At 38.9% G+C, this 24470-nt stretch overlaps 1 protein-coding gene across 1 annotated transcript in view; it reads left to right on the forward strand.

Moving 5' to 3' along the window:
* The first annotated feature begins 258 nt into the window (after positions 1-258).
* The window catches only part of HAO1 (hydroxyacid oxidase 1), a 62399-nt gene continuing 38187 nt past the window's right edge, over positions 259-24470 (forward strand). The window contains exons 1-2 of the mRNA XM_040247892.1: positions 259-423; positions 7298-7449. Coding sequence (XP_040103826.1) covers positions 287-423; positions 7298-7449 — 289 coding nt within the window. The 5' untranslated portion in view covers positions 259-286. The remainder of the gene's footprint in view (positions 424-7297; positions 7450-24470) is intronic.

Genomic DNA, 24470 nt, shown 5'->3' on the forward strand with positions numbered 1-24470 from the left:
TACTCATTCTTCTGCCTGTTTAATGTAACAGACACCTAACCCCCTCTTGTTGTCCCCTCACCCAATTTCTTGAGGCTTAGATGTACTACCTGCTCTTTGGCAGACAGCTGCAAATAAAATTTCGAAGTCTAAGCATGTGTTTGCTCACTTAATTAATGTAAGCAACAGAGAACTAAATCTGAACTTTGGAAAAAGTCTGTTAATAAATAACTAATAACAGAATTGTCAGAGTGTAGAAAGCAACACAGGGGGAAAAACATCCCAGGGTTTGCAATAGCCCAGGAAAATGTTCTCTCGGCTTGTTTGCATCAGTGATTATGAACAACATGCTAAATCTGTACTTCAGAAGTCTATATATGACTATTATAAATCTGGGGCAAATGATCAGGAAACCTTGGCTGATAATATTGCAGCATTTTCCAGGTAAGAATATTTTTAAATTCATGTTTTAAAATTATACAAAGATATTCTATCAAAGCACAATATTTCAGTTTTAATAATGATGGTATGGACTTGTTTAGATATTATGTTTAGTAGAGTGGGGAAATTCATGGGGCTGTGAGAAATATTAGGCTTTAAACTTGCTTGAAAAAAGCTAACCCTAAATTTCCTCACTTGGAATTATGTGGATAATTCATTTAACTGTGTATAAAAATGGTGATAAATTCTGATGATTCCATTCTCTTTTTCTCTGACAGTCTAATTTATGGTGTAGGAAACTGTTAGTATTAAACAGGAGACAACTGTCTTATCTAGACAAACCAGATCAGATGGTTGCCTCAAATGTTCCCATCATGCTGGTTTTCCATTATCATTCATTTTGATTACTGTTTTCTGAATTTTTACTTTAGATTCAAGTTTGTCTATATGGCATTAATCTTTCACTTTGTGGTTTCGTTTCTCTCCTCCAAAGGGCTTCATCTCTCTTCCCAAATTAGTTTTCCACTGACTTTCATATTTCAAAGCCCAAGATGGTGGATGTCACAGCTTATGCAGTTAGGAAATGGTTTATTTGCTGGAGCAGGGGAGGGGAGCCCTCAATGCACTACAGTCTATGAGGCTCATGCACCTTTAGTGAAGCCAGTAAATGTGGGCACTCATGGATGGTGATAAGCCAAAAAGGCAAAAAGTATCCAGGTGAAAGAATCTGCCTTTATTCCTGATTTCTGCTTTAGCCTAGAGCAAAATCACTCAAGCTCATTTTTCTATGTGTTTATTAGGAGAAATGAAATCATTCTAACCACTGTGGTTCCCAGCAAACAGCACCAAATCACCTACAAATCATTGTAGGAGCCTGAGAGTGGGGTGAAAGGCAGGGGAGGCTTCCCCAAACTCCTTCAAGCCTTGACTTTGTCTCAGATCTTTCCTGGGACACAAATGAGATTTAATAAATGCTAGGGAGCCATGGCAAGGGAAAAGTTGGCAAAGAGTGGAGCTGCTTAAACTTCTGATGATTTTATCCAACTGCCATGGGGTATTTCAGGTCCTTCAATGTTTTCTGCTCTCAGAAGTTGCCCCTACTTAGGCTCATCTCAACTCTGTTCACAAGTGATGTGGTTTGCCTTTTAGTAGTTTCCTGAAAGCAACACTTAAACCCAAATAGGTAATTTTAACCAAGGAAATCTCAGGGCCTTGGGAGGGTAATGGAGTTGGTGTGCATCAGCATTCCTCAAGGCACAATGCTCAAGGGACCACCTAGTCCATTTTTGCACAGCCTTCCTCACCCTTTAACATCCCTCACCACATGCTGGTTGGTTAATTACCTCACACATTAAGTATCTCAGTGGGTTCGATTCGATACATATTGAGGATAGAGTGAGCCAGGTGAAGAAAGTTCTTGTCCAATGGAGCTTACATTTCAAGGGATGCACATTGACCTTTGGCCTGCATAATGCTAGTGGTTGAACTGGTGAAAAACGGACCCCAAACAATAGGCTCGATGGATATTTTCAAGACGGAGCAAAGGGCTGTAGCAAACCAGACAGCTCTTCAACCCTTGAAATTCTAGAAACCTTGTGAGACACAGAAGACTGTGGTGACTTCCGTGCGGCCTGGAAAAGCACCTCGCAGCTTCTGTGAATTACATAGGTATCCCCAGCAGCGGGTATTCCCAGCCTACTCAGCCAAAGTGTTGAGTGAGTAACTTAGGGATGGGACACAGACAATGAGAAGGAGTTTTAAATGCTACCTTTTCTATGAACCTTGATCATTCTCTTTTGTTCAGCTTTAAAGGAGGGGAAAATGTACTAATAGACTCTTTTTTTTTTTCTTCTGGAGGCTAGGGGATTATTATCAACCACCTGAGGAGCTTTTTATTACAACACACATTGCCTGTCTAGCATCTCCAATCCTTTTTTGTTGTGTAACTTGCCGGATGAACTTTCAGTTCTTACCCTGTATCATAAAGCTGATCACGTGGAAGTAAAAATAGATGTTCTGCCAGGTGGTGGCTTTGGCTTGATGGGATGAAGGCAATCAATCTGAAAGCTCTCATTCTAATTCAAATGAGATGACAAATCAAGCAAACCTCAGATAACCCACTGTGACACACAACAGAGTATTTTAAAGACAACCTGCCTATCCCAGGGGTATAGCAAATGGTGTGAATGCACAATGACACCTTTTATCTCTGCACCCAGCTCTGAAAACCACCTTTTGAGGTTCTGGGGACACAGACCAGTTAGATGACAAAGCAGTTGCTTGGAGATATTTTTGGGTAAGACTTGAGGCTGTAATAACCTTGTGTCTGCTTCCCACCAAAAAAAAAAAAAAAAAAAGAAAAAAAAAGGACAAATAAAGTCAAATAGAACTACCCAAAGAACAGAGCTTCCTATTGCAATTATGACAGGAACAATGAAAAATGTCAGCTTGTTAGATTTCATGTGGCCTGAAAGTTTGGAGTTAATTTTCAAAAGGATAGTTCTTAGATTCTCTTACACATTAACCAGGGTTATAATGTGAGAAACACATCATCTTTCTCAACCATGGTCTGCACACATTTTGTGGCTTCTTGTGAAATTATCTGGTGGAATATGATTCTCCAATTTGGGTGTTTATAAGTCATGTGATATTAGTAAAGGAAGCTCATCGTCCCTAATGCACTTAGTGACACTGAAAATTGCATGGATTTTCTCAAATAAGAGGTGGCAAAAGTGACATCATTCCCTCTCTTAAGTATTTGAGAAGCAATATACATTCACCAGGGGCATTGTTAGTGTTCTCATAGGTGTAAATGTCACAGAATCATTCAGCTACTTGGCACCACAGGTAAGCAAGCTGATTTTTCTCTTGCATTATGAAAAGCAGTTAACTGTCTCATTTTTTGAAAAGTCACATGGCAAGAGATCTCATATCAGCTCCATCACCTTCTCATCCTTCTCCCTCTTCATCATTTCTTCTCCCTCTTCTTCTCTTCTCTTCGTCTCCCTCCCTCTCCCCTGGAAATCTCTCACTCACCCCACTTTGGACCTCAAAGCTGTGGTTTTTTTATCCAGACATGTGTGACAAACTACACATACAAGCACACACACACACACGTGCATATTTCAGGAGATTCATGGGCTTTCTGAAACTTATCTACACATGGAGGCACTCCGAAAACGGCTTGAATGTTTAAATATAGTATTGACCTGGCTGTGTTTTCTTCCGACTTAAATTCCTTCTTCCTTTACCAAGTGTCTCAGAAGTATCAATATTCCAGTTAAATGTTTTAAAGGTCTCTCAATATTGAGAAATAAATGGTAACAAATAAGATTTTAAAACGTGTAGTATATTTTATGCATACATATACACAATTTATGTATGTATATATATGTTATGCATTTTTAATGCTTAGAATAACTAATTCATGTGGAGAAAGTAAGATGCAATATGATCATTTTTATTGCTTAGTTGCTAAGTTGTGTTGGACTCTTGTGACACCATGGACTTTAGCCCACTAGGCGCCTCTGTCCATGGAATTTTCCAAGGAAGAATATTGGAGTGGGTTGCCATTTCCTCCTCCAGGGGATCTTTCTGACCCAGGGCTTGAATCCGAGTCTCCTGCATTGGCAGGCAAATTCTTTTCCACTGAGCCATTTGGGAAGACATGATCATCTTACAATACTTGTAAATCATTAATTCACTGTGTTGAGTTGGTGGGATTCAATAACAGCACAGAACTTCAAAGCTGGGTGATGAGTGGGTTTCTTCCTTCATCAATGTACTTCCTCTTGGGGACCCGATTTATGATAACATAAAATTGAGGCCCTTGTTGGATGTTAAAATGATTTCCACTTTTGTACCACTTCATTTAAGAAACCTTTGAAAAATGCTTATTATTCAGCTGGTTCAATTATTTTGTCAATCTTCATATTTTTTTCCAAAGTGGAAGTCCCATAAAAGCAGAGTCTAAGGTTGTAGTAAGCTAGTTTTATGTAAGACTGTGAAAAAATAACTTAAATTGGGGATGAGATTGGGTGGGGCTTGCAGAACTATTGGAATTACCTGACAAGGTTAAGTTGTAATCGCTCTTTGGAAGATTTCAAAATGTGAAGGACTTTTTAGAAAGCATATATTTTCCACGCCATTGATCTCATCTAATTTGGTCTAGGAATTGCATTTTGTGCTGTTGGTTGATGCCTCTGTAATGTCATCCTCAGGGCAGGAAATTGTATGTGTGGGAAGCAAGAACACAGTTATTAAAGTGACTTCGCCACCTTGTGGACAAGCATGAAATTGCTGCCTGCAGAGGAAAGGGTTGAGCCTTGCCTGATTCAAGGGGACGGGATATCTGAAAATGTTCCTTCTGACACACAAACACACACACGGCTAATGCCCTGCAGCTCTGTGTGTGCTCTTCATAAAAGCTTCCATTGTTTTCTCAGCTCTAAGTAAATATTAATGCTTTCCAAGGCCAGCATGCCAAAGGCTGCTATTAAATCTTTTTCTCTCATTCTAATAATACACTTAGAGATGACTGGTAGTAAAAATTCTCTTCAAGGTTTCTGCATCTCCCCATTCTGAATGGAGATCAAAGAATCATGCTGTGAGGGTCAGTTGGGAAGAAAAGACTTCCAGCAGCAGAGCATGTGGTGTGACAGAAAATCAAGACAATTATGTTGTTCAAAGGAATTGCAGAGAAATCACCGTTAAACTTCTTTATTATGTTTTGCAGGGGTTGGATGTTTTTACTTTATTATGTGAGGAAGGATTATATTACAGACCCTTAGCTATTCCTCAAAGCAACATTAAGGCAGAATTTCTTCTTCCGCTGGAGGAAGTAGGCTTCAATTAAGTCTTGGGAGGTTCCATTTATTTTGGTGACTGTTACTAAATCACACTTCACTGTATTAATGAAAAATCTTGATCTATCTGGAAGCAGAATTAAATCTAAGTCCTGAAAGGTGAGTACTAGTTAGGTATATATGCATGTGTACTCACAGGTTTATTGCCTTAGTGCTCATGAGAAACTGGAGCTATATTTTCTTTAGTTTTAATCAATTACTAATGAGGAGAAAATAATCCTGAACAAATAGGAGATATAAATTTTGCAGAGAGAAAAGAGAACTAGTTTTCCTGTAAATTTTACTAGTTTGTTTCTTGGTTTGTTAGTAACTTGCATTGCTACACAAAAGAACTGCAGAAAAAAATAATTTAAGATAATGATCAGGGGTCAAAAATTCTTTAAGTCAAAAATTCCAGTCTCTGCCAAATACCATTTTTGGGGAAAATGCTCAATTAAACTAAAAAAAAGAGCCCATCTTCCCTTATCGTCATACTTCAATGAATACAGAATTCAGATCAAGGATTTTGAAAAAAACACATCATAGTTTTAAAAGTAATTGCCTGAAGCTACTGTCTGTAAGAAAAAAGAACAGTTGACGTAGACATAAGATATCTTCTTAAATTCTAATCTAATCCGCATGCCATTCTATACTGTCTTCAAAATGGCGTGGAAGAAGTGAAATGAAAGCTATGTTCACACAGAAACCTTTCAGTGAATGCTTGCTGCTGCTGCTGCAAAGTCGCTTCAGTTGTGTCCGACTCTGTGCGACCCCATAGATGGCAGCCCGCCAGGATCCCCCGTCCCTGGGATTCTCCAGGCAAGAACACTGGAATGGGTTGCCATTTCCTTCTCCAATGCATGAAAGTGAAAAGTGAAAGTGAAGTCGCACAGTCGTGTCCGACCCTCAGCAACCCCATGGACTGCAGCCTACCAGGCTCCTCTGTCCATGGGATTTTCCAGGCAAGAGTACTGGAGTGCTTATGGTGGCATTATTTATTATCACACCAAGTTGAAAGATTCCAAATATTCTTATCTTGAGAATGGATAAACTGTGCTACATTTTTACAATGTAATACTCACCATCAACTGAAAAGGACAATTATTGATGCTTGCAGCAATATGGATGAATCTCAAAAGTATTAGGCTAAGTTAAAGAAAAATGAAAGTGAAAGTCACTCAGTCTTGTCTGACTCTTTGCCACCCCATGGACTATATGGTCCATGGAATTCTCCAGGCCAGAATACTGGAATGGGTAGCCGTTCCCTTCTCCAGGGGATCTTCCCAACCTAGGAACTGAACCCAGGTCTCCCAGCTGAGCCACATCCCACGCCTGACTCAAAATGCCATATACTAGAGTTGACTTTTGAATATGAATTTGAACTTAGCAGGTGCACATATACATGGATTTTTTTTTTACACTGAAAAGGTAGTACATGATCTATAGTTGCTTGAATCTATGGATGTAAAACCAGAGATCTGGAGGATCCAACTGTAAAGTTATACACAGATTTTCCACTGTGCAAAGGACTGACCCACCGCACTACCTCTGCCTTGTTCAAGGATCAGTTATATATAATTTCAGGACTAACTATATATAATTCCATTTGTATGATATTCTTGCAAAGTAAAACTATAGGAACAACAACAACAAAATGATCAGAGGATGTTAGGCGATTGGTTGAGGGAGAGTTTCACTGCAAAAGGAAATGGGGCAATTTTTCAGGATGGTGGAACTCTTCTAGATCTTGATTGTCTGGATATCCAAATGCGTTTCTCAAAGAGCCAAAGGCTGTAGACTCACATGGATGACGTCTACGGTTTGTTAATTGTTCTTGACTAAGACCAATAACTTGAGAAGTTTGTTATTAATATTATTGATAACTTTCCATCTTAACAAGCATTAAAATTGCCTAATTTCCTTGAGCTTTGTGAAGTAATTTGCTTGCTGGGAAAAATACAATAATATCTTCTTTTTCTAACTCAAACACTTGAAATTCTAAAACCTTTTCTCCACCCTCCCCCAAATTCTAGGTGGAAGCTATATCCAAGGATGCTCCGGAACGTTGCTGAAATAGACCTGTCGACTTCTGTTTTAGGGCAAAAAGTCAGCATGCCCATCTGCGTTGGGGCCACTGCCATGCAGTGCATGGCTCACGTGGATGGGGAGCTTGCAACGGTGCGAGGTAGGAAGAAGGTTCTCCCGCAAAGGACAGAAACAAACTAACACTTAGTGACTGTCTTCTCTGTATGCATCAAGCAAACACTTCCCTGGATGTTTTTATACTCACAATACTTAAGCTGATTGACTGGCATAGAAATACTTGTTCTTGCACGTCCTGCTCTTCTACCTTCTAGATGTATCACTTTAGCAAGATACTCTTTGTGCTTCAGTTTTATTAGCTTTAAAATGGGGATAAAAATAACACCTATCTCCCTGGATTACTGTAAGGATTAACTGAGTTTTCACATACAAAGTACCAGTACCTGTCATGGAGTACTCATATTGTGAGTATTAATATCAACATCTCAAAAAATCGAGGTCTGAGAAAGGGACTCACCCATGGGGACACAACTAGGCAGTACAGAGATGGACTCAACTTCACATCTACCTGATTTTCAAAGCTCTTTTTGCTTCCTCTAAACCCACATGATTCTCACTGTAAAACAGCAAATACTGTGACTTGGTTGGTTGTGTTTTCTGCGATAGTTTGTTTATGGATGGGTTATATTCCCCAAAATAGAGTGTTTTCAACTGCTTTAGGAGGGAATAATGGGCAATTCAAATATGAAATGCAGAAATTCCTAATTATGGGTAATTTGTCAACTTCCCAGTCTGCTAGCAACTGTGGATATTTGAAAAGGTATGTGCAGTGATAAATCTCCCCACATTCTGCTTCAGAGCATGTATGAAATTTGGTAACAAATTTTATCTGATTTTTTTTTTTTTTTTATGCTAAGGAAGGCAGGTAGGAGAAGGAAATGGAAACCCACTCCAATATTGTTGCCTGGAGAATCCCATGGGCAGAGGAGCCTGGCAGGCTACAGTCCACGGGGTCACAAGGGTCAGACATGACTTAGTGACTAAACCAAGGAAGGCAGGAAATTCAGGACCAAAGAGCAGGAACTAAATACTCTTTTAAAAGCATTTTAATTCTAAGAATTAAGGAGCTTGTGAATTCACTTTCCTCCTTGAAATGTCTTCCACAAACTACTGCTTTGACTATCAGCTTGATACAGTGAGATTGTGCTAAGAAGATTTAGGTCTTTAATTTTGGGACTACAAAGATAAGTGACTCTTGGAGCCCCAACTATTTGTCTACAGTAATCCTGAAATATGGAGAGAGAGAAGGGAAAAAAAGGAGAAATGGTATTGGTCTACTTAAAATTTGGATAAGAGAGAACTTCTCAAACATGTTATAGATCACAAACAGTAAAACAAAAGCAAACAAGTCAACATACACACAAAAATGGAAATTTCCACACTCTCAAATTTCTATAAAAGATTAAAACAAATGGTTAACCAAAATGAATTGAAAAAATATGAGACTGCAAAAGGTTAATGTCCTTCCTATGTAAAGAGCTTTGTTTGAATAAAACAATAACATATGACCCCTAAATGGAGGAAAAGATGTAAATGAAAAAATTCAAATAGGACATTCACAAATGGAGACATAAAATTGGCCAATAAACATATTAAATATATAAAAATTTTTATCATATCCATAGTTTTCAAATAAATATAAATTATAATATTTTGTTTTCTGAATATCATATTATTTAAGATTAGACAGTGGCATGAGGTTATACGCATGTTGAAAATGTGCATTTTTAAGAGAAACCTATATGCAGGTCAGGAAGCAACAGTTAGAACTGGACATGGAACAACAGACTGGTTCCAAATAGGAAAAGGAGGACGTCAAGGCTGTATATTGTCACCCTGCTTATTTAACTTATATGCAGAGTACATCATGTGAAACGCTGGGCTGGAAGAAGCACAAGCTGGAATCAAGATTGCTGGGAGAAATATCAATAACCTCAGATATGCAGATGACACCACCCTTATGGCAGAAAATAAAGAGGAACTAAACAGCCTCTTGATGAAAGTGAAAGAGGAGAGTGAAAAAGTTGGCTTCAAGCTCAACATTCAGAAAACGAAGATCATGGCATCTGGTCCCATCACTTCATGGGAAATAGATGGGGAAACAGTGGAAACAGTGTCAGACTTTATTTTGGGGGCCTCGAAAATCACTGCAGATGGTGACGGCAGCCATGAAATTAAAAGATGCTTACTCCTTGGAAGAAAAGTTATGAGCAACCTAGACAGTATGTTAAAAAGCAGAGACATTACTTTGTCAACAAAGGTTCGTCTAGTCAAGGCTATGGTGTTTCCAGTGGTCATGTATGGATGTGAGAGTTGGACTGTGAAGAAAGCTGAGTGCTGAAGAATTGATGCTTTTGAACTGTGGTGTTGGAGAAGACTCTTGAGAGTCCCTTGGACTGCAAGGAGATCCAACCAGTCCATCCTAAAGGAGATCAGTCCTGGGTGTTCATTGGAAGGACTGATGCTGAAGCTGAAACTCCAATACTTTGGCCACCTCATGCGAAGAGTTGACTCATTGGAAAAGACTCTGATGCTGGGAGGGATTGGAGGCAGGAGGAGAAGGGGACGACAGAGGATGAGATGGCTGAATGGCATCACCGACTTGATGGACATGAGTTTGAGTGAACTCCGGGAGTTGGTGATGGACAGGGATGCCTGGCGTGCTGCGATTCATAGAGTCGCAAAGAGTCAGACACAACTGAGCGACTGAACTGAACTTAGGAGGAGTATAAAGTGGAATAATCTTTCTAGAAAATAGTTTGGCCCTGTTTATCAAAGCTTTAAAAATACCCGTTCCGTGTGATGCTATAAATTTCCTCTAGGAATTCCACGGAAATAATTATGATTTTTGAGGAATGATTTTTTCAGGAATTTTTATGCCTGTTTTATTATTTTTTAAGTATTTGCCTATTTGGCTGTGTTAGGTCTTAGTTGAGGCATGAGGGATCTTTTGATGCAATGCAGATTTGCAATGAAATTTCAATGTGGGGTCTAATTTCCTTACCAAGGATGAAAACCAGGCCCCCTGCATTGGAAGTGTGGAATCTTGGCCACTGGACCACAAAGGAAGTCCCATTTTTGTTATTTTTAATAAGAAAAAAGTTAGGAAAATAACTCAAATGTCCCAGAATTAGAGATTGGTTGCAAAAAAAAAATAGGATGCATAAAAAATGGGGTAAACATTAAAAATTATATGAAAGGAAGAGTTGACTGGCATAGAAATATGTTACAATATAAGAATTTTAAAAAAGTAGTTATAAACAATATTAAGGTCCTAGAATATATTTATTTTTGAGGACCAAGCATTTAGACCACATTTTACAAAATTTGATTTGTGGGTTATGGATATTCTGACTATAGAATCAGATGTGACTCTATAACCTTCTTATTTTTGGTTATATGTATAGAATTTTCTTTGAATTAGAAAAGTGCAATAAAAGCTAAATTTAAAATAAGAGAGAAAACTGGAGAAGGAACCATGGAGAGAATGGATGAAAATGGAAGGAAGTGAAGAAGGCAATAAGCAAAGCTTACTGAATTGATAAAACACCCTGAAGCTGCAAATTATTTTTACATAAGTCACTATATCTGCTATTTGACAGGTGTCACTGTCCTGGATAGGTGAAGAGCTGGTTCCATACAGAGCAAGTTTTCATAGTTAGTGATTAATATGACTTATTCTCCAACTCACTTCTGATGATTCCAAGGTCACTACTCCTTTTTGCTGGGAGTAAGGTGGGAAGAAAAATGAGAAGAAAGCTTACTTAGAAACTACTTTGACAGCCTAGGCATGACTGTTTTATCTAACACTATTTCCTGCCAGCACTAACGCTGAGGCATTATTGAAGGCCTATCGGAGTCTTACCCCTTTAGATTTATTTATCAAGCACTTAATACCATGCTCCTGGCACTTTTCTAAACACATTACAAGTATGAAAGCATCACATCCTCCAAGCCCAAAGAGGGAGGTACTATTATTAGGCCCATTTTATACATGAGAAACTGAAGCACACAGCAGATGCTGAGGGTCACAAAATTGTGTGAATTTATAAATGATACAGATAGAATTCAGACCTAGCCAGTCTGGCTCCACAGTTTGGGCTTTTAGCCACCTTGTGTTGCTTTTAATTTCCAGAAAATCCCATACGTGTTATGAGAGGAAGCCCATTTATCTGTAAATCACAATTCCCGGAAAGTGAAAGTCGCCCAGTTGTGTCCAGTTCTTTGTGACCCCATAGACTATATAGTCCATGGAGTTCTCCAGGCTAGAATACTGGAGTGGGTAGCTATTCCCTTCTCCAGGGCATTTGCTGAATCCAGGGATTGAAACCCAGGTCTCCTACATTGCAGGTGGCTTCTTTACCAGCTGAGCCACCAGGGAAGCCCTAAAGGTAAAAGGGAATTAATTTGCTATTTAAGGTGCAGGCAAAGCAGCCTATGCCTACCCCAGGAGAATGCAGGAGAGTGAAACACTTGATAGACATTAGGATAAGGCAGAACAGGCAGAGCAAATGATGTAGTGACACTGAGAACACAGAGGAATTTGCAATGAAAGGGTATACATACTGGCTTCAAGAAGCTAAGATCCTGAACAGGTTCTTGTCAGGCTACTGACACGACAGTTTATATTCCATATTTGTAGTAGAATCATCCCTCAAGGATTTTCAACATTCTTAAGGTTTTCTTCTATGTTCCTATCACTGTCTATGGATTGATGGTCTATGCAATATGGCTATTAATCCTCCAAACTGGTGGTGATCAGCTCTTAACAAAAAGGGCTCCTTGGTTTGTACGTGTTGGTTGTGGGATGGATAGATTATTCAGAAGGAAAGAATGTGTGTCTGGAACAGATGCTATTGGTGCCCCTCATATATTCCTTTGTTACTTCCCATTTCTATCAGAACATGCAACTTTTTGCCTAATATTTTCTCTGGCAACAAGAGCTGATGTGGGTGGTGTTTGGAAGTTGGTGAATGGAAGGGCATGCTTCAGGCTGGTGGAAAAATACTCTAGCTCTCTTGATCAGGGTCACCGAAGCATTTTCTCATCCTACCACCCAGGGTTTCCCCAGTAAGACTGGGCCCCAGTTGCCTTCAGAAGTCACCTGCCCAATATCACACCCTTCCTTGGCTGCCTCCCTTTCCTCTTTCACTTTCCCATTCCTTCAGCTCAGCTTGTGATCATTTCCAAATAAAAGTCTCAGGCTCATAGTACTGTCTCATTGTCAGCTTCTGGAAGAATACAAACCAAGACAGTGGCTAACTGAATATTAATACAACCACAGGCATTTTAAAAGTGGAGGGATGCTTGTATTTGGTAGAGATTGTTTCTTTCTCTCAAAACTGAGAAAATCAATATGGAATTATGCAGCTAATATTTGATTTACTCTATTGTTTCCAAATATGGAAATACTGTCAAGCTAGCTTGATCCTTGGGGAGATTATGAAATCTATGGATGTTGTTGTGAAGGACTTTTTTTCTCACTCTCCGAATTATCTGGCCCTTAATGTAGCTTTCTTGTTTCCAGGGTCTTGGTCCCTAGCTAGCAGGAGAAATTGAAGCCAAGTTTGGAGAATAGGTGGAGAAGGAAATGGCAACTCACTCCAGTATCCTTGCCTGGAAAATCTCACGGACAGAGGAGCTTGGTGGGCTGCAGTCCATGGGGTCGCAAAGAGTTGGGCACAACTGAGCGACTAACACTTGGAGAATAGGTGCTAGTTAGCAGCCCTTTCTGAAGAAAGGACTCCCCCTAGCTTGGTCAGTAAGAGTAAGTGAAGGATATTCAAATCCCCAGGGAATGGTCTGGCCTGAATAATTAGAATGAGCAGCTAGAAAGTTCTGAAAGTTGTCATGGTGCCAGGGTCTCACTATGCTGCAGACTTCTTCATGGAGCCCTGCTTCAGGGGTCCTTTGGTCTTTCTCCTTACCACTGTGGGACATGTCCCCAGTACCAACTAAACCCAAAACAGAGCTCTCTGTTTTTACATGACTCTGTGATTGTAGAGTGACAAATGGAGCTACATTTTCTTTCTTTCCAAAATGGCAACGAGCAGAGGGTTGCCAAATAAAATACAAAGAGCTAGTTGTAGTTGCATTTCAGATAAAAATTCATTTGTAACAGGGTATCCTATGTTCATTTGCTATAGCTTGCAACCCTACTTAAATAAGAGATCTTACCTCTAGAAGTTCTTGTGAGAATCACATGAGATAAATGTTGGGAAAAGCTTCCTGAAGTGGGGCTCAACTTTTATTTGCCCCTGAGATTCCAAGTCCCTAAAATATTTCTTTTCCATACATTCCACACATCAGAAAAGTACACTCCATTTATATCTTAGTGGAAGTAAAGAATGCTCTTTTTAATTTGCTTAATTTTTTTTTAAGTTTTATGCAGAAACCTCAAAAAATGGCTTTTAGGGCCAGGTTGGTAATGTAAATGTGCAAGGAGAGATGAAGTTGAGAAAACAACAGTGCAAGCTCAGTGGTAGAGAGGGTACCATGCCTAGACTGCATATTCCATGGAAGGAGGGTAGCCCCATCTTGCCTCCAGCTAACTGATGCACTATGGGAATGAGAATGTGGTTTGCCAAATCTTCAAAAAAATTTTTTTAAAGAGAAGCCAGAAACCGTGATTTTTATGTGCAATCTCCTGGTTTTTAAATGTTGGCAAATAAATCAAAATTCTTTAAAACACTGTTTGGGGCAACAATGTGTGGGCCAAAGTAAATACTTTTGTGGGCTACAACTGTCCCCTGAGCTGCCAGGCTGGGGCATCTGATTTATGTGGCAATTCACCACTAACTAGTTTCGCTCCTTGAGGCGGGTCATTTTCACTCTCTGTGATTACGTTTCTGCACTGATAAAGTGAGCTGCTTATGCAAGAGCAGTGGTTTATTTCCGGTGTCCCAAGGAGCTGGAGTTGTTTCCAAGTATCACGGGGAAGTTAAGTGTGTCACTGAGCACACAGCTACTTTTGTTACTTATTGGGATTCAAAAGAGTAGCCCTTCAAAGAAAGGGTTCTGTTGCTAAGACAGAAACAAAGAAAAAGTATTCAAAAGTAGAAAACTCCCAATGGTCTTCACAATTTTTTCAGAATATAAATAAATTATTTTGTTCCATTTAAAAAATGTCATCAAATACAAAAAGAGAGACCAAAGTAGAGAGCTACCCTTCCTTACATTTCTGAAACCTCCTCCCAGCCTGCTTACTTTCAACTCTATGCCATCTCTAGAGGATAGAGACTGTGGAGTGAGTATCTGCCTACACTGGATTTTTATTTCTTAAAGCTGCCTTCTTGGTTTGAAGGAGACTGATCAGATAAGTATTTATCTCTGGATCTTGCTGAAAACAAATAGGTGTTTAAAAACATATAAATTTAAAAAGTGATACTTCAAAGTCTTGTGGAAAATTATGATAGCCAACATTTATTTAGCAATTAATATGTACCAGGCAATTTGAATTTTTAACCATCCATCCCCTAGTGCTGTCTTAAAATGTGTGAGCCCAAAGCACTTTATCCAACTCCTGTGGATGTGGAAACTGAGGCTTGGAGAGGTTAAATGCCTGATTCAATATTATTAATCACAATACACAATGTTGTCTATAATACTCTGGCCAGTTACTGATATTACCAAATGTCATATCAGTCTAATTGCAGCAAGACCCCTACAGCAAGCTGTATGTTATATAGTCTTGGAATATTAACTGCAAATGTTCTGTGTTTTTATAGTGTTATCCCTTTAGTTTTGAGAGTATGGAATAAGCCACAGGATATGAAACTTATTAGGAAATAGGAAACTTGTGCAAAATTCAGGTGCTTAAACTTTAAACAAACAAAAATTAAAATTCTTTTAAGATGGAAGGGGGGCTTCCCAGGTGGTGCTAGTGGTAAAGAACCAGCCTGCTAAGGTAGGAGACATAAGAGACAAGGGGTCGATCCCTGGGTTGGGAAGATCCCCTGGAGGAGGGCTCCAGTATTCTTGCCTAGAGAATCCCATGGACAGAGGAGCCTGACAGGCTATAGTCCCTGGCTGGCTACAGTCCATAAGGTTGCAGAGTCAGACATGACTGAAGCGACTTAGCATGCACACATGCAAGATGGAAGGAGTAACCAGGAAACATTCAGTGGAAAACAGTTTGCCATGCACAGTGTTATGAATAAGAGGTTATTGCAATGGATGTCAACATTTTAGTAATTGATAATTATTATAACATTTAAGGAGCTTCCCCAGTGGCTCAGCGGGTAAAGAATCTGCCTGCAAAGCAGGAGAAACAGGAGATGCGGGTTTGATCCCTGGGTAGAGAAGATCCCCTGGAGGAGGAAATAGCAACCCACTCCAATATTCTTGCCTGAAAAAGCCTGATGGCCTACAGCCCAAAGGGTTGCAAAAAGTCAGACATGAACTTTTCAGTTCATATCAGACTGAACAACTAAGCAAGCAATAATATTTAAGTAGTCATATAAATGCCCCTACTTATAATGGCATATCTGTTTGAAACTCTATTAGATTGGGTTTTAATTTTTAAGTTTTATTCTTCATATAAACCTCAGGGATGAATACAAAATCAGTTCTCCAAAATATTAATATATTGAAACAAATAGAAATAATAAATACAAATGCTAGTAGCACATAAAGAAAGTGGTCTCATTAGGTTAAATTTCCATCTTTCAGAATAAGTAGACTATATCTGATTTCTCAGAGAACCAATTAATAAAATGTTTACTATAGCACTGTGAAAATCTCTCTGGTTTTATGCACAGTGGATGCAGTAAAAATTTATTTCATTTCCCATGGAGGTACATTAGCTCTTTTGCTCTGTTTAATCATGGGAAATAATAATGAAAGGAAAAAAAAAGATTAAATATTTACTTATGCTTTTGCATCTGACTTGCTATGTGGACAAATACCACATGAGGGAGTGCTGGGACCTCAAATAGAGAAAAATTAAACCTACCTAATGCGTTCCAGGAATGCTCAGCATATTAGTAAATTCTTATTAAACTGTCAAAAAAAAAAAAAAGATTTAAAAAAGAAATTCTTACGCCTGGATGCAATTAGAGACTACCACACAAGATTTGATGGGCCATAAAACCATTAAATCTAAACACTTTCTTTTTGAGCCTAAAAGGGCAGAACATTCCAAAGTGAAGTTTTGGGACTCAGTTGTGACTTGACCACCTATTAAGGTGCAGGTGGAACAGATTGCAGAGTGGCACAAAGGCCCCAAAGAGCTGAATTAGGGTGTAGGTGAGAGATTTAGCTGTTGAATTTTCTGGATTTTCTGAGATTAAGTGATCAACCTTAACACTGAGTGAAAGACCATTCAGCAAGAAAAATTGTCATTTACTTTGCTCCAGGCCCAAATGATGTATTTTTGAAAGCTTTATTGATTTATATATTTATGTGTTGTACTAGGTGACCAAGTATATATATGAGGAAAATATCACCATAGGTTTTAATTTTAACTAAATCCAGGAAAAGCACCAGATTTACTTTAAATGAAACTTTTACTATTTCTGAAGTGAGTGACTTTTATATACCAGGTACTTGAACTTCACATCCCTATCATTAATCCTCACAATAGACCTGTGCGATCATTATCATTTATCATTCTCCTCTTTTGATAGAGTGAAGGACACCCTTGACCAGTATTGGTCAGTGATTAAGATGGGGATTGAACCTAGATCTGTTTCACTCTAGAATCTGACCCATTGATTTGTCTTTAGCCATTATTGTATCCACTTTTACTGAGAAGAAACAAAAGTAAGGAGGGATAAAGGAGAACAGATAGTTCATTAAAACTTTGTCCAAATTACATCAGTTAAAAATTTGGAAGGGATTTATCTCTGGGCTTTCTATTTTGTTCCATTGATCTATATTTCTGTCTTTGTGCCAGTACCAATACTGTCTTGATGACTGTGGCTTTGTAGTAGAGCCTGAAGTCAGGCAGGTTGATTCCTCCAGTTCCATTCTTCTTTCTCAAGATTGCTTTGGCTATTCGATGTTTTTTGTATTTCCATTCAAATTGTGAAATTATTTGTTCTAGCTCTGTGAAAAATACCATTGGCAGCTTGATAGGGGTTGCATTGAATCTATAGATTGCTTTGGGTAGTATACTCATTTTAACTATATTGATTCTTCTGATCCATGAACACGATATATTTCTCCATCTAGTAGTGTCCTCTTTGATTTCTTTCACCAGTGTTTTATAGTTTTCTATATATAGGTCTTTAGTTTCTTTAGGTAGATATATTCCTAAGTATTTTATTCTTTTTATTGCAATGGTGAATGGAAGTTTTTCCTTAATTTCTCTTTCTATTTTCTCATTATTAGTGTATAGGAATGCAAGGGATTTCTTTGTGTTGATTTTATATCCTGCAACCTTACTATATTCATTGATTAGCTCTAGTAATTTTCTGGTGGAGTCTTTAGGGTTTTCTATGTAGAGGATCATGTCATCTGCAAACACTAAGAGTTTTACTTCTTCTTTTCCAATTTGGATTCCTTTTATTTCTTTTTCTGCTCTGATTGCTGTGGCCAAAACTTCCAAAACATGTATAATATCATATACGAAATGAATCATCAGTCCAGGTTCGATGCATGATACTGGATGCTTGGGGCTGGTGCACTGAGGTGACCCAGAGGGATGGTACGGGGAGGGAGGAGGGAAAGGAGTTCAGGATGGGGAACACGTGTATACCTGTGGCAGATTCATGTTGATGTATGGCAAAACCAATACAATATTGTAAAGTAATTAACTTCCAATTAAAATAAATAAATTTATATTATAAAAATTCGGAAGGGAATACCTCTTTGCATCGCTGTAGTATAAAAAAATCAATTCATAACTTTTCTTGCCCTTATTTTCAACCTATTGAATGACTACTGTATATTTTGGATATTCTGATTATTTAAAATGATCAAAAGTCAGTAAACGTGCTCTTTCTGTACATATACACATTACATATACATACACATATACATATTGTGTTGCTAACTCATTTCTGTCGTGTCCGATTCTGTACAACCTCATGGACTGTAGCCTGCTAGTCTCTTTTGTCCATGGGATTCTCCAGGCAAAAATACTGGAGTGGGGTGCCATTTCCTACTCCAGGGGATCATCCCAACTCAGAGATCGAACATGTGTCTCTTATGTCTCTTACAGTCTCCTGCATTGGCAGGCGGGTTCTTTACCACTAGAGTCACCTGGGAAGCTTTATATACATATATAATAATGATTATGGGCATCTTATATATCTGCATATATATAAATATATAATTCATATATAAAATTATTCAAAAGTGATAGGTTCAGTGTTGAAATTACTTTGCAGCGAGAGAAACGTTATTCATCTAAAACAGCTATTAAAATATTAGACTTCAGCTGTCTTAAAGACCAACATCAAATGAAATAATTTTTAGTATTTTGCACCAGAACTGAGCAGCTTTCTTGAGAGCATGAAATTGCTTCTTCTCAAACTATTAGTGCTCTGGAAGATATCAAAGTGTGACAGCAAGAAGTCAAAGGCTCACCTATAGATTCCAACATTCAGGGTGTTAAATTGAGGGAGGTTGATTGAAGTCACCGTGTGTAAATCTGATACTCCTTGAAACCATCATTAAAAGGCATCTCGCTGTGGTGTGTTCTTCATGCCAGCTGCCAGCTATGACAAGGCCTGGAGACTCAATAAAAATGAAAGAATTATAACCTGGGAATCATTACAGTAAAGCTAATGTTTTTGTCTATTGTAGAGTGCTGCCCCAGAGATAAAGTAGGAAAAAAGAAGGGTGGGCTAAGATGTCATTAGGAAGAATTGTTCTGAAAATATTTCCACACAATGAAAAAGAGTTCTTGGTGTATAGAGACATTATGACCACTCAGTGTTATATTGTTTCAAAATCAGACCATGGAACTTCATGAAAACACTGGCTTCTTGGCCTTTTGGGGCAGGCTTTAAATTGGTTAAATTTTCTAAATTGTAAATGAATATTTTTGACCACTTCTAAAAAGGCCTTTTGATGAAAGTGAAAGTGGAGAGTGAAAAAGTTGGCTTAAAGCTCAACATTCAGAAAACGAAGATCATGGCATCTGGTCCCATCACTTCATGGGAAATAGATGGGGAAACAGTGGAAACAGTGACAGAATTTATTTTTTTGGGCTCCAAAATCACTGCAGATGATGATTGCAGCCATGAAATTAAAAGACGCTTACTCCTTGGAAGAAAAGTTATGACCAACCTAGATAGCATATTCAAAAGCAGACATTACTTTGCTGACTAAGGTCCATCTAGTCAAGGTTATGGTTTTTCCTGTGTTCATGTATGGATGTGAGAGTTGGACTGTGAAGAAGGCTGAGTGTGGAAGAATTAATGCTTTTGAACTGTGGTGTTGGAGAAGACTCTTGAGAGTCCCTTGGACTACAAGGAGATCCAACCAGTCCATTCTGAAGGAGATCAGCCCTGGGATTTCTTTGGAAGGAATGATGCTAAAGCTGAAACTCCAGTACTTTGGCCACCTCATGCAAAGGGTTGACTCTTTGGAAAAGACTCTGATGCTGGGAGGGATTGGGGACAGGAGGAGAAGGGGACAACAGAGGATTAGATGGCTGGATGGCATCACTGACTCGATGGACATGAGTCTGAGTGAACTCCAGGAACTGGTGATGGACAGGGAGGCCTGGCGTGCTGCGATTCATGGAGTTGCAAAGAGTCAGACACAACTGAGCGACTGAACTGAACTGAACTGAAGTATTTCACACATAATTATAGTAGAAGTTTTTTTCTTCCCTTAGATAACTGACTTTAGAACATTCTTTTTCTGAGTAATCTAAATAATAGCTTTCAATGTTGAGACAATAATTTTAATTGTGTCTTTAACAAATCTGTGTAATAATAGCTTCCTAGTCAAAGAAACTCTGACCCCCTCAATGGCTAGTATGGTGAATGTTTATGCAAACACTTCAGTGTGTCAGATCCTGAGTTTAGAACCACACAACTGCTTGGTACATGATCATCGCATATTTTCCCCATTGCATAATGACTTCCTGTGCAGAGGACAAAATGGGTTTTCTCAACAAAATTTTCAGCACAGCTGTTTTGGTGACTAAGTTTTGCAGAAGTGTTTTAATCAAATGCACCTAAAAAAGCCCCCTTTTGCCCTTTCATAATATTACCCCTTTTCCTTAAACATATAATTTTGGAAGCTTAACTCACCTTTCCCATAAAAGAGAGTTATTTTCAAAGAAATAATTTGTACCCAAAGTAGCACATTGCTTAACTGTTCTGCTCTGGTTTATTCCACATGAGTTAATGTCCCAAATAACAGACATCAATTCCCATTGATAACTAATAGTTTATATTGCTGTTTTTGTGGTAGTGAATAAACATCATTCTCAAATGTATTATAAATCTCTTCCTTGTCAAGCTTAGAATGATAAACTTTAGTTTCATTCGATGGTTTGGCATCTTATTTATATGTGTAACTCACTAACTCAGTGGATATGAGTTTGAGCAAACTTTGGAGATTGTGAAGGACAGGGAAGTTTAGTGTGCTGCAGTCCATGGGGTCTCAAAGTTGGACAAGACTTAGTGACTGAACAATTGTTTGCCCTGACATTAAACACTGAGAACTATTTTATAATTGGTAAATTTTGCCTTCTTATCTTTGAGAAATCTCTCTTCCTCCTCATCGTTTATCCCTTTAATTTTATTTTGTTGCTTGGCTTTTCTTTGAATCTGAAATCTAGGAAGCTAGCAAATTCTGGATAAGCAAGGTTATGAAATACATCTGATAATGGTTAAGTGTGCTGAGGGGTTGTTGTTGTTTAGTCACTAAGTCATGTCCAACTTTTTTGTGACCCCATGGTCTGTAGTCTGCCAGGCTCCTCTGTCCATGGGATTTCCCAGGCAATAGTACAGGAGGAAGTTGCCATTTCTTCCTCCAGGGGATCTTCCTGACCCAGGGATTGAACCCAGGTCTCCTGCATTGGCAGGTAGATTCTTTACCACTGAGCCACCAGGGAAGCCCAAGGGGCTGTTGCTGTAGTGCACTTTAGTTCCCTGACTTTAAATCTTACTAAGAGATGAATTAATAAATGTTGCAAAGTTACCTGTGTCCCTCTACAGAGGAATAACAATGGAGAAGAAAAACACATTCAGCAGGACATGGCTGGCAATTGACAAGACATAGGCCAGCCCCTACCCACCCTGCAACTCCTGGTCAGTTTCTCCGTCTTGTTTCCTATAAGGTCCTATCTGTATTCAGGCCATTAGATATATCCAATTAACTTGCATGAGTCCTAAGTGAAACAAGATATCCATTTCATTATTCTTAAAGTATAGTCCACAAAACAAATGTCAGTATTACTAGGAACCTTGTTGGAAACACAGTATCTTAGGTCATATCCCAGACCACTTGGGTCAAAATCTGAATTTTATCAACATCCACATGTAATTCTTGTGTATGTTGAAGCTTGAGAAGCACTGGACAGAGACTGGAATGAAAGTTCTTGGTGGTTTCCAGCCAAAGACATAGCTTAAATCCCCAAAGATGAAGTAGTGTTGGGTGTAGCTCAAATATTGTTTCCATCTGAAGGCCCTCCAAGACCTTCTGAGAGCCTCTGATTCTGTGATGATTGCCTGCAATGCGCAGGAACTGAGAAGCAGACTCTAGATGCATGGGAGATGTGTACAAAGTAGTCTTTATTTAAAGAACTGAAACAGGCAGATTTAGCATCTCCTGAGATTTAAGGTCACAATAGCCCTCCTATCTGCTTGCCTCCACATTCAGATTACTTGGATTAGAAATAAATGTTTTCTTTAAGGCTTGATGTAAAGTGAAACCCTGGCCAAACCTAGAAATACAATTGCATTTCTCAGCCATAGGGAGGGATTTTGCCAACTTGTGCTGTTTTACAAAGCTATTTACCTGTTCTAGCCCAGCCAACGGAGAAGGCAATGGCACCCCACTCCACTACTCTTGCCTGGAAAATCCCATGGATGGAGGAGCCTGGAAGGCTGCAGTCCATGGGGTCGCTGAGGGTCGGACACGACTGAGACTTCACTTTCCCTTTTTACTTTCATGCATTGGAGAAGGAAATGGCAACCCACTACAGTGTTCTTGCCTGGAGAATCCCAGGGACTGGGGAGCCTGGTGGGCTGCCATCTATGGGGTCACACAGAGTCAGACATGACTGAGGTGACTTAGCAGCAGCAGCAGCAGCCCAGCCAAATCACTGAACATTGGGTTTAGCCTTTATTTCAACCCCAGAGGTGGCTGCATTCATATATAATATGAACTGATATAAACCTCAGTAGTTGTTTACAGATTTCATAGTGTAGGACACTGAGTTAATTATATTGAATCTGGGGAGGCAGAATTAACTTGGTCTTATGCCAGATTATTGTAACCCATGTAGCATTTCCCCACTCTAGGGTATGTGATTTAATTCTAATAAAGAGCTATTTGGATAGATCTAAGGATAATTTTAAACACAATGCTCCAACATTTTCCACTAGCTCATAGCCCACTTTGATGTTTGGGGAGGGGTTAGAGCTGATACTATTGATCTCATGATTTCCATATTATCATGCTTACAGTTGTAAAAGAGGAGAGAAACTAAAGAGTATAGGGAAAATCTGAAACCTTTGCTTTCAGAAATTACTGCTTGATGGCTGGGCTTAGTGAATGCTATAAACACTAATATCTTCTCCACAGTTCTTTTCATGGAAATCTGTAGACAGATGAAGGGCAGCCATGGGGAGTGGAGAATGGCATATTTTTGTTGTAACTCCTAGATTATTTGCTTTTGTCTTGCCACTGACTTTACAAAAAGATCATACCCTGGGAATGTAGGAATTTCCTCCTTTGATATCCCTCTATCAGCCATAGCCTGGAGTTTCTTGGCCTGGAGAAGGTTCCTCTCTTCCATAAGTGCTCTCTTGCTTCAGGAAGTGAGAATCTGACACTATATTTGTAAGGAAGAATGAATGTCTTGAGCATCAGTACCCTTGTAGAGAGGGCCTTCTCTGGTGGTCCAGTGGCTAAGACTTTGCACTCCCAGTGTAGAAGACACTGGTTTGATTCCTTGTGGGGAACTAAGATCTTACATGCTGGAAGGTGCTGCCAAAAAACAAAATTAAAAAATTAAAAAAAAAAAAAAACCATGGCAGAGGAAAGCTGTATGTTGAGAGGATTATGAATAATGAGAACTCCAGGTGCTTGACAAAATTCTAAAAATTTAAAAAGTTATCTAGAACTTCTTTTCCCAAATAATGTTAGGCTTTCTCTCACTTAACCCTTTACAATTGCTTAGCTTTAGAGTTTACCAGAAAACATTCATAAATATCATCTCAATGGACCATCTGGCAATACTATGATGTGATGAAGTGGGTGGGGCAGCAGCTGTGGTTGAAGAATCTTTACAATTTAAATGTGCCTCATAGATGGCAAGTCTGAGAGTGCAGCCCAGACCTCTGACTCTTGTGTGTGTGTGTGTCCTCAGTCGCTCAGTCGTGTCTGAATCTTTGAGACATCTTCGACTGTAGCCTACCAGACTCCTCTATCCATGGAATTTTCCAGGCAAGAATACTGAAATGGGTTGCCATTTCCTACTCTAAGGGATATTCCTGAGCCAGGGATCAAACCCATATCACTTGCATCTCCTGCATCGGCAGGTGGACTCTTTACCACTGCTTGAGAGATAGGAGAGATTGACATTATTACTTAGGTATTTATAGTGTTTTATTTTTGATGTTTCAATATTTAAAACCTTACTAGTGTCTCTTTAGTAGTGTGTGTGTTGGGGGGGTATGTATTTTTTAATAGCAGTGACTTGACAACTCTTTCCTCTAAATAAAGAAGAGAAAGATATATCAAATATAAACAAAGTTTGAATATACCTAGAACATTAAGAGTTTATATGTCTATCCTTGAAGGTCTATCTCAGGGATGATAAAACAAGAGTGGGTGGAAATAAGAAATAGAGTCATATGGGATTAATGTTTACTTAATGTTGTAGCTTCCTGGGTATGCTTTCTCTAAGACATGTTGACTGTCATGAAAGCCAAGATGTTCAGACTTGGATCAATGCTGGGGACCTTCTCA

The sequence above is a fragment of the Oryx dammah genome, unplaced genomic scaffold (assembly GCF_014754425.2).
Source record: "Oryx dammah isolate SB20612 unplaced genomic scaffold, SCBI_Odam_1.1 HiC_scaffold_10, whole genome shotgun sequence".
NCBI lineage: Eukaryota > Metazoa > Chordata > Mammalia > Artiodactyla > Bovidae > Oryx > Oryx dammah.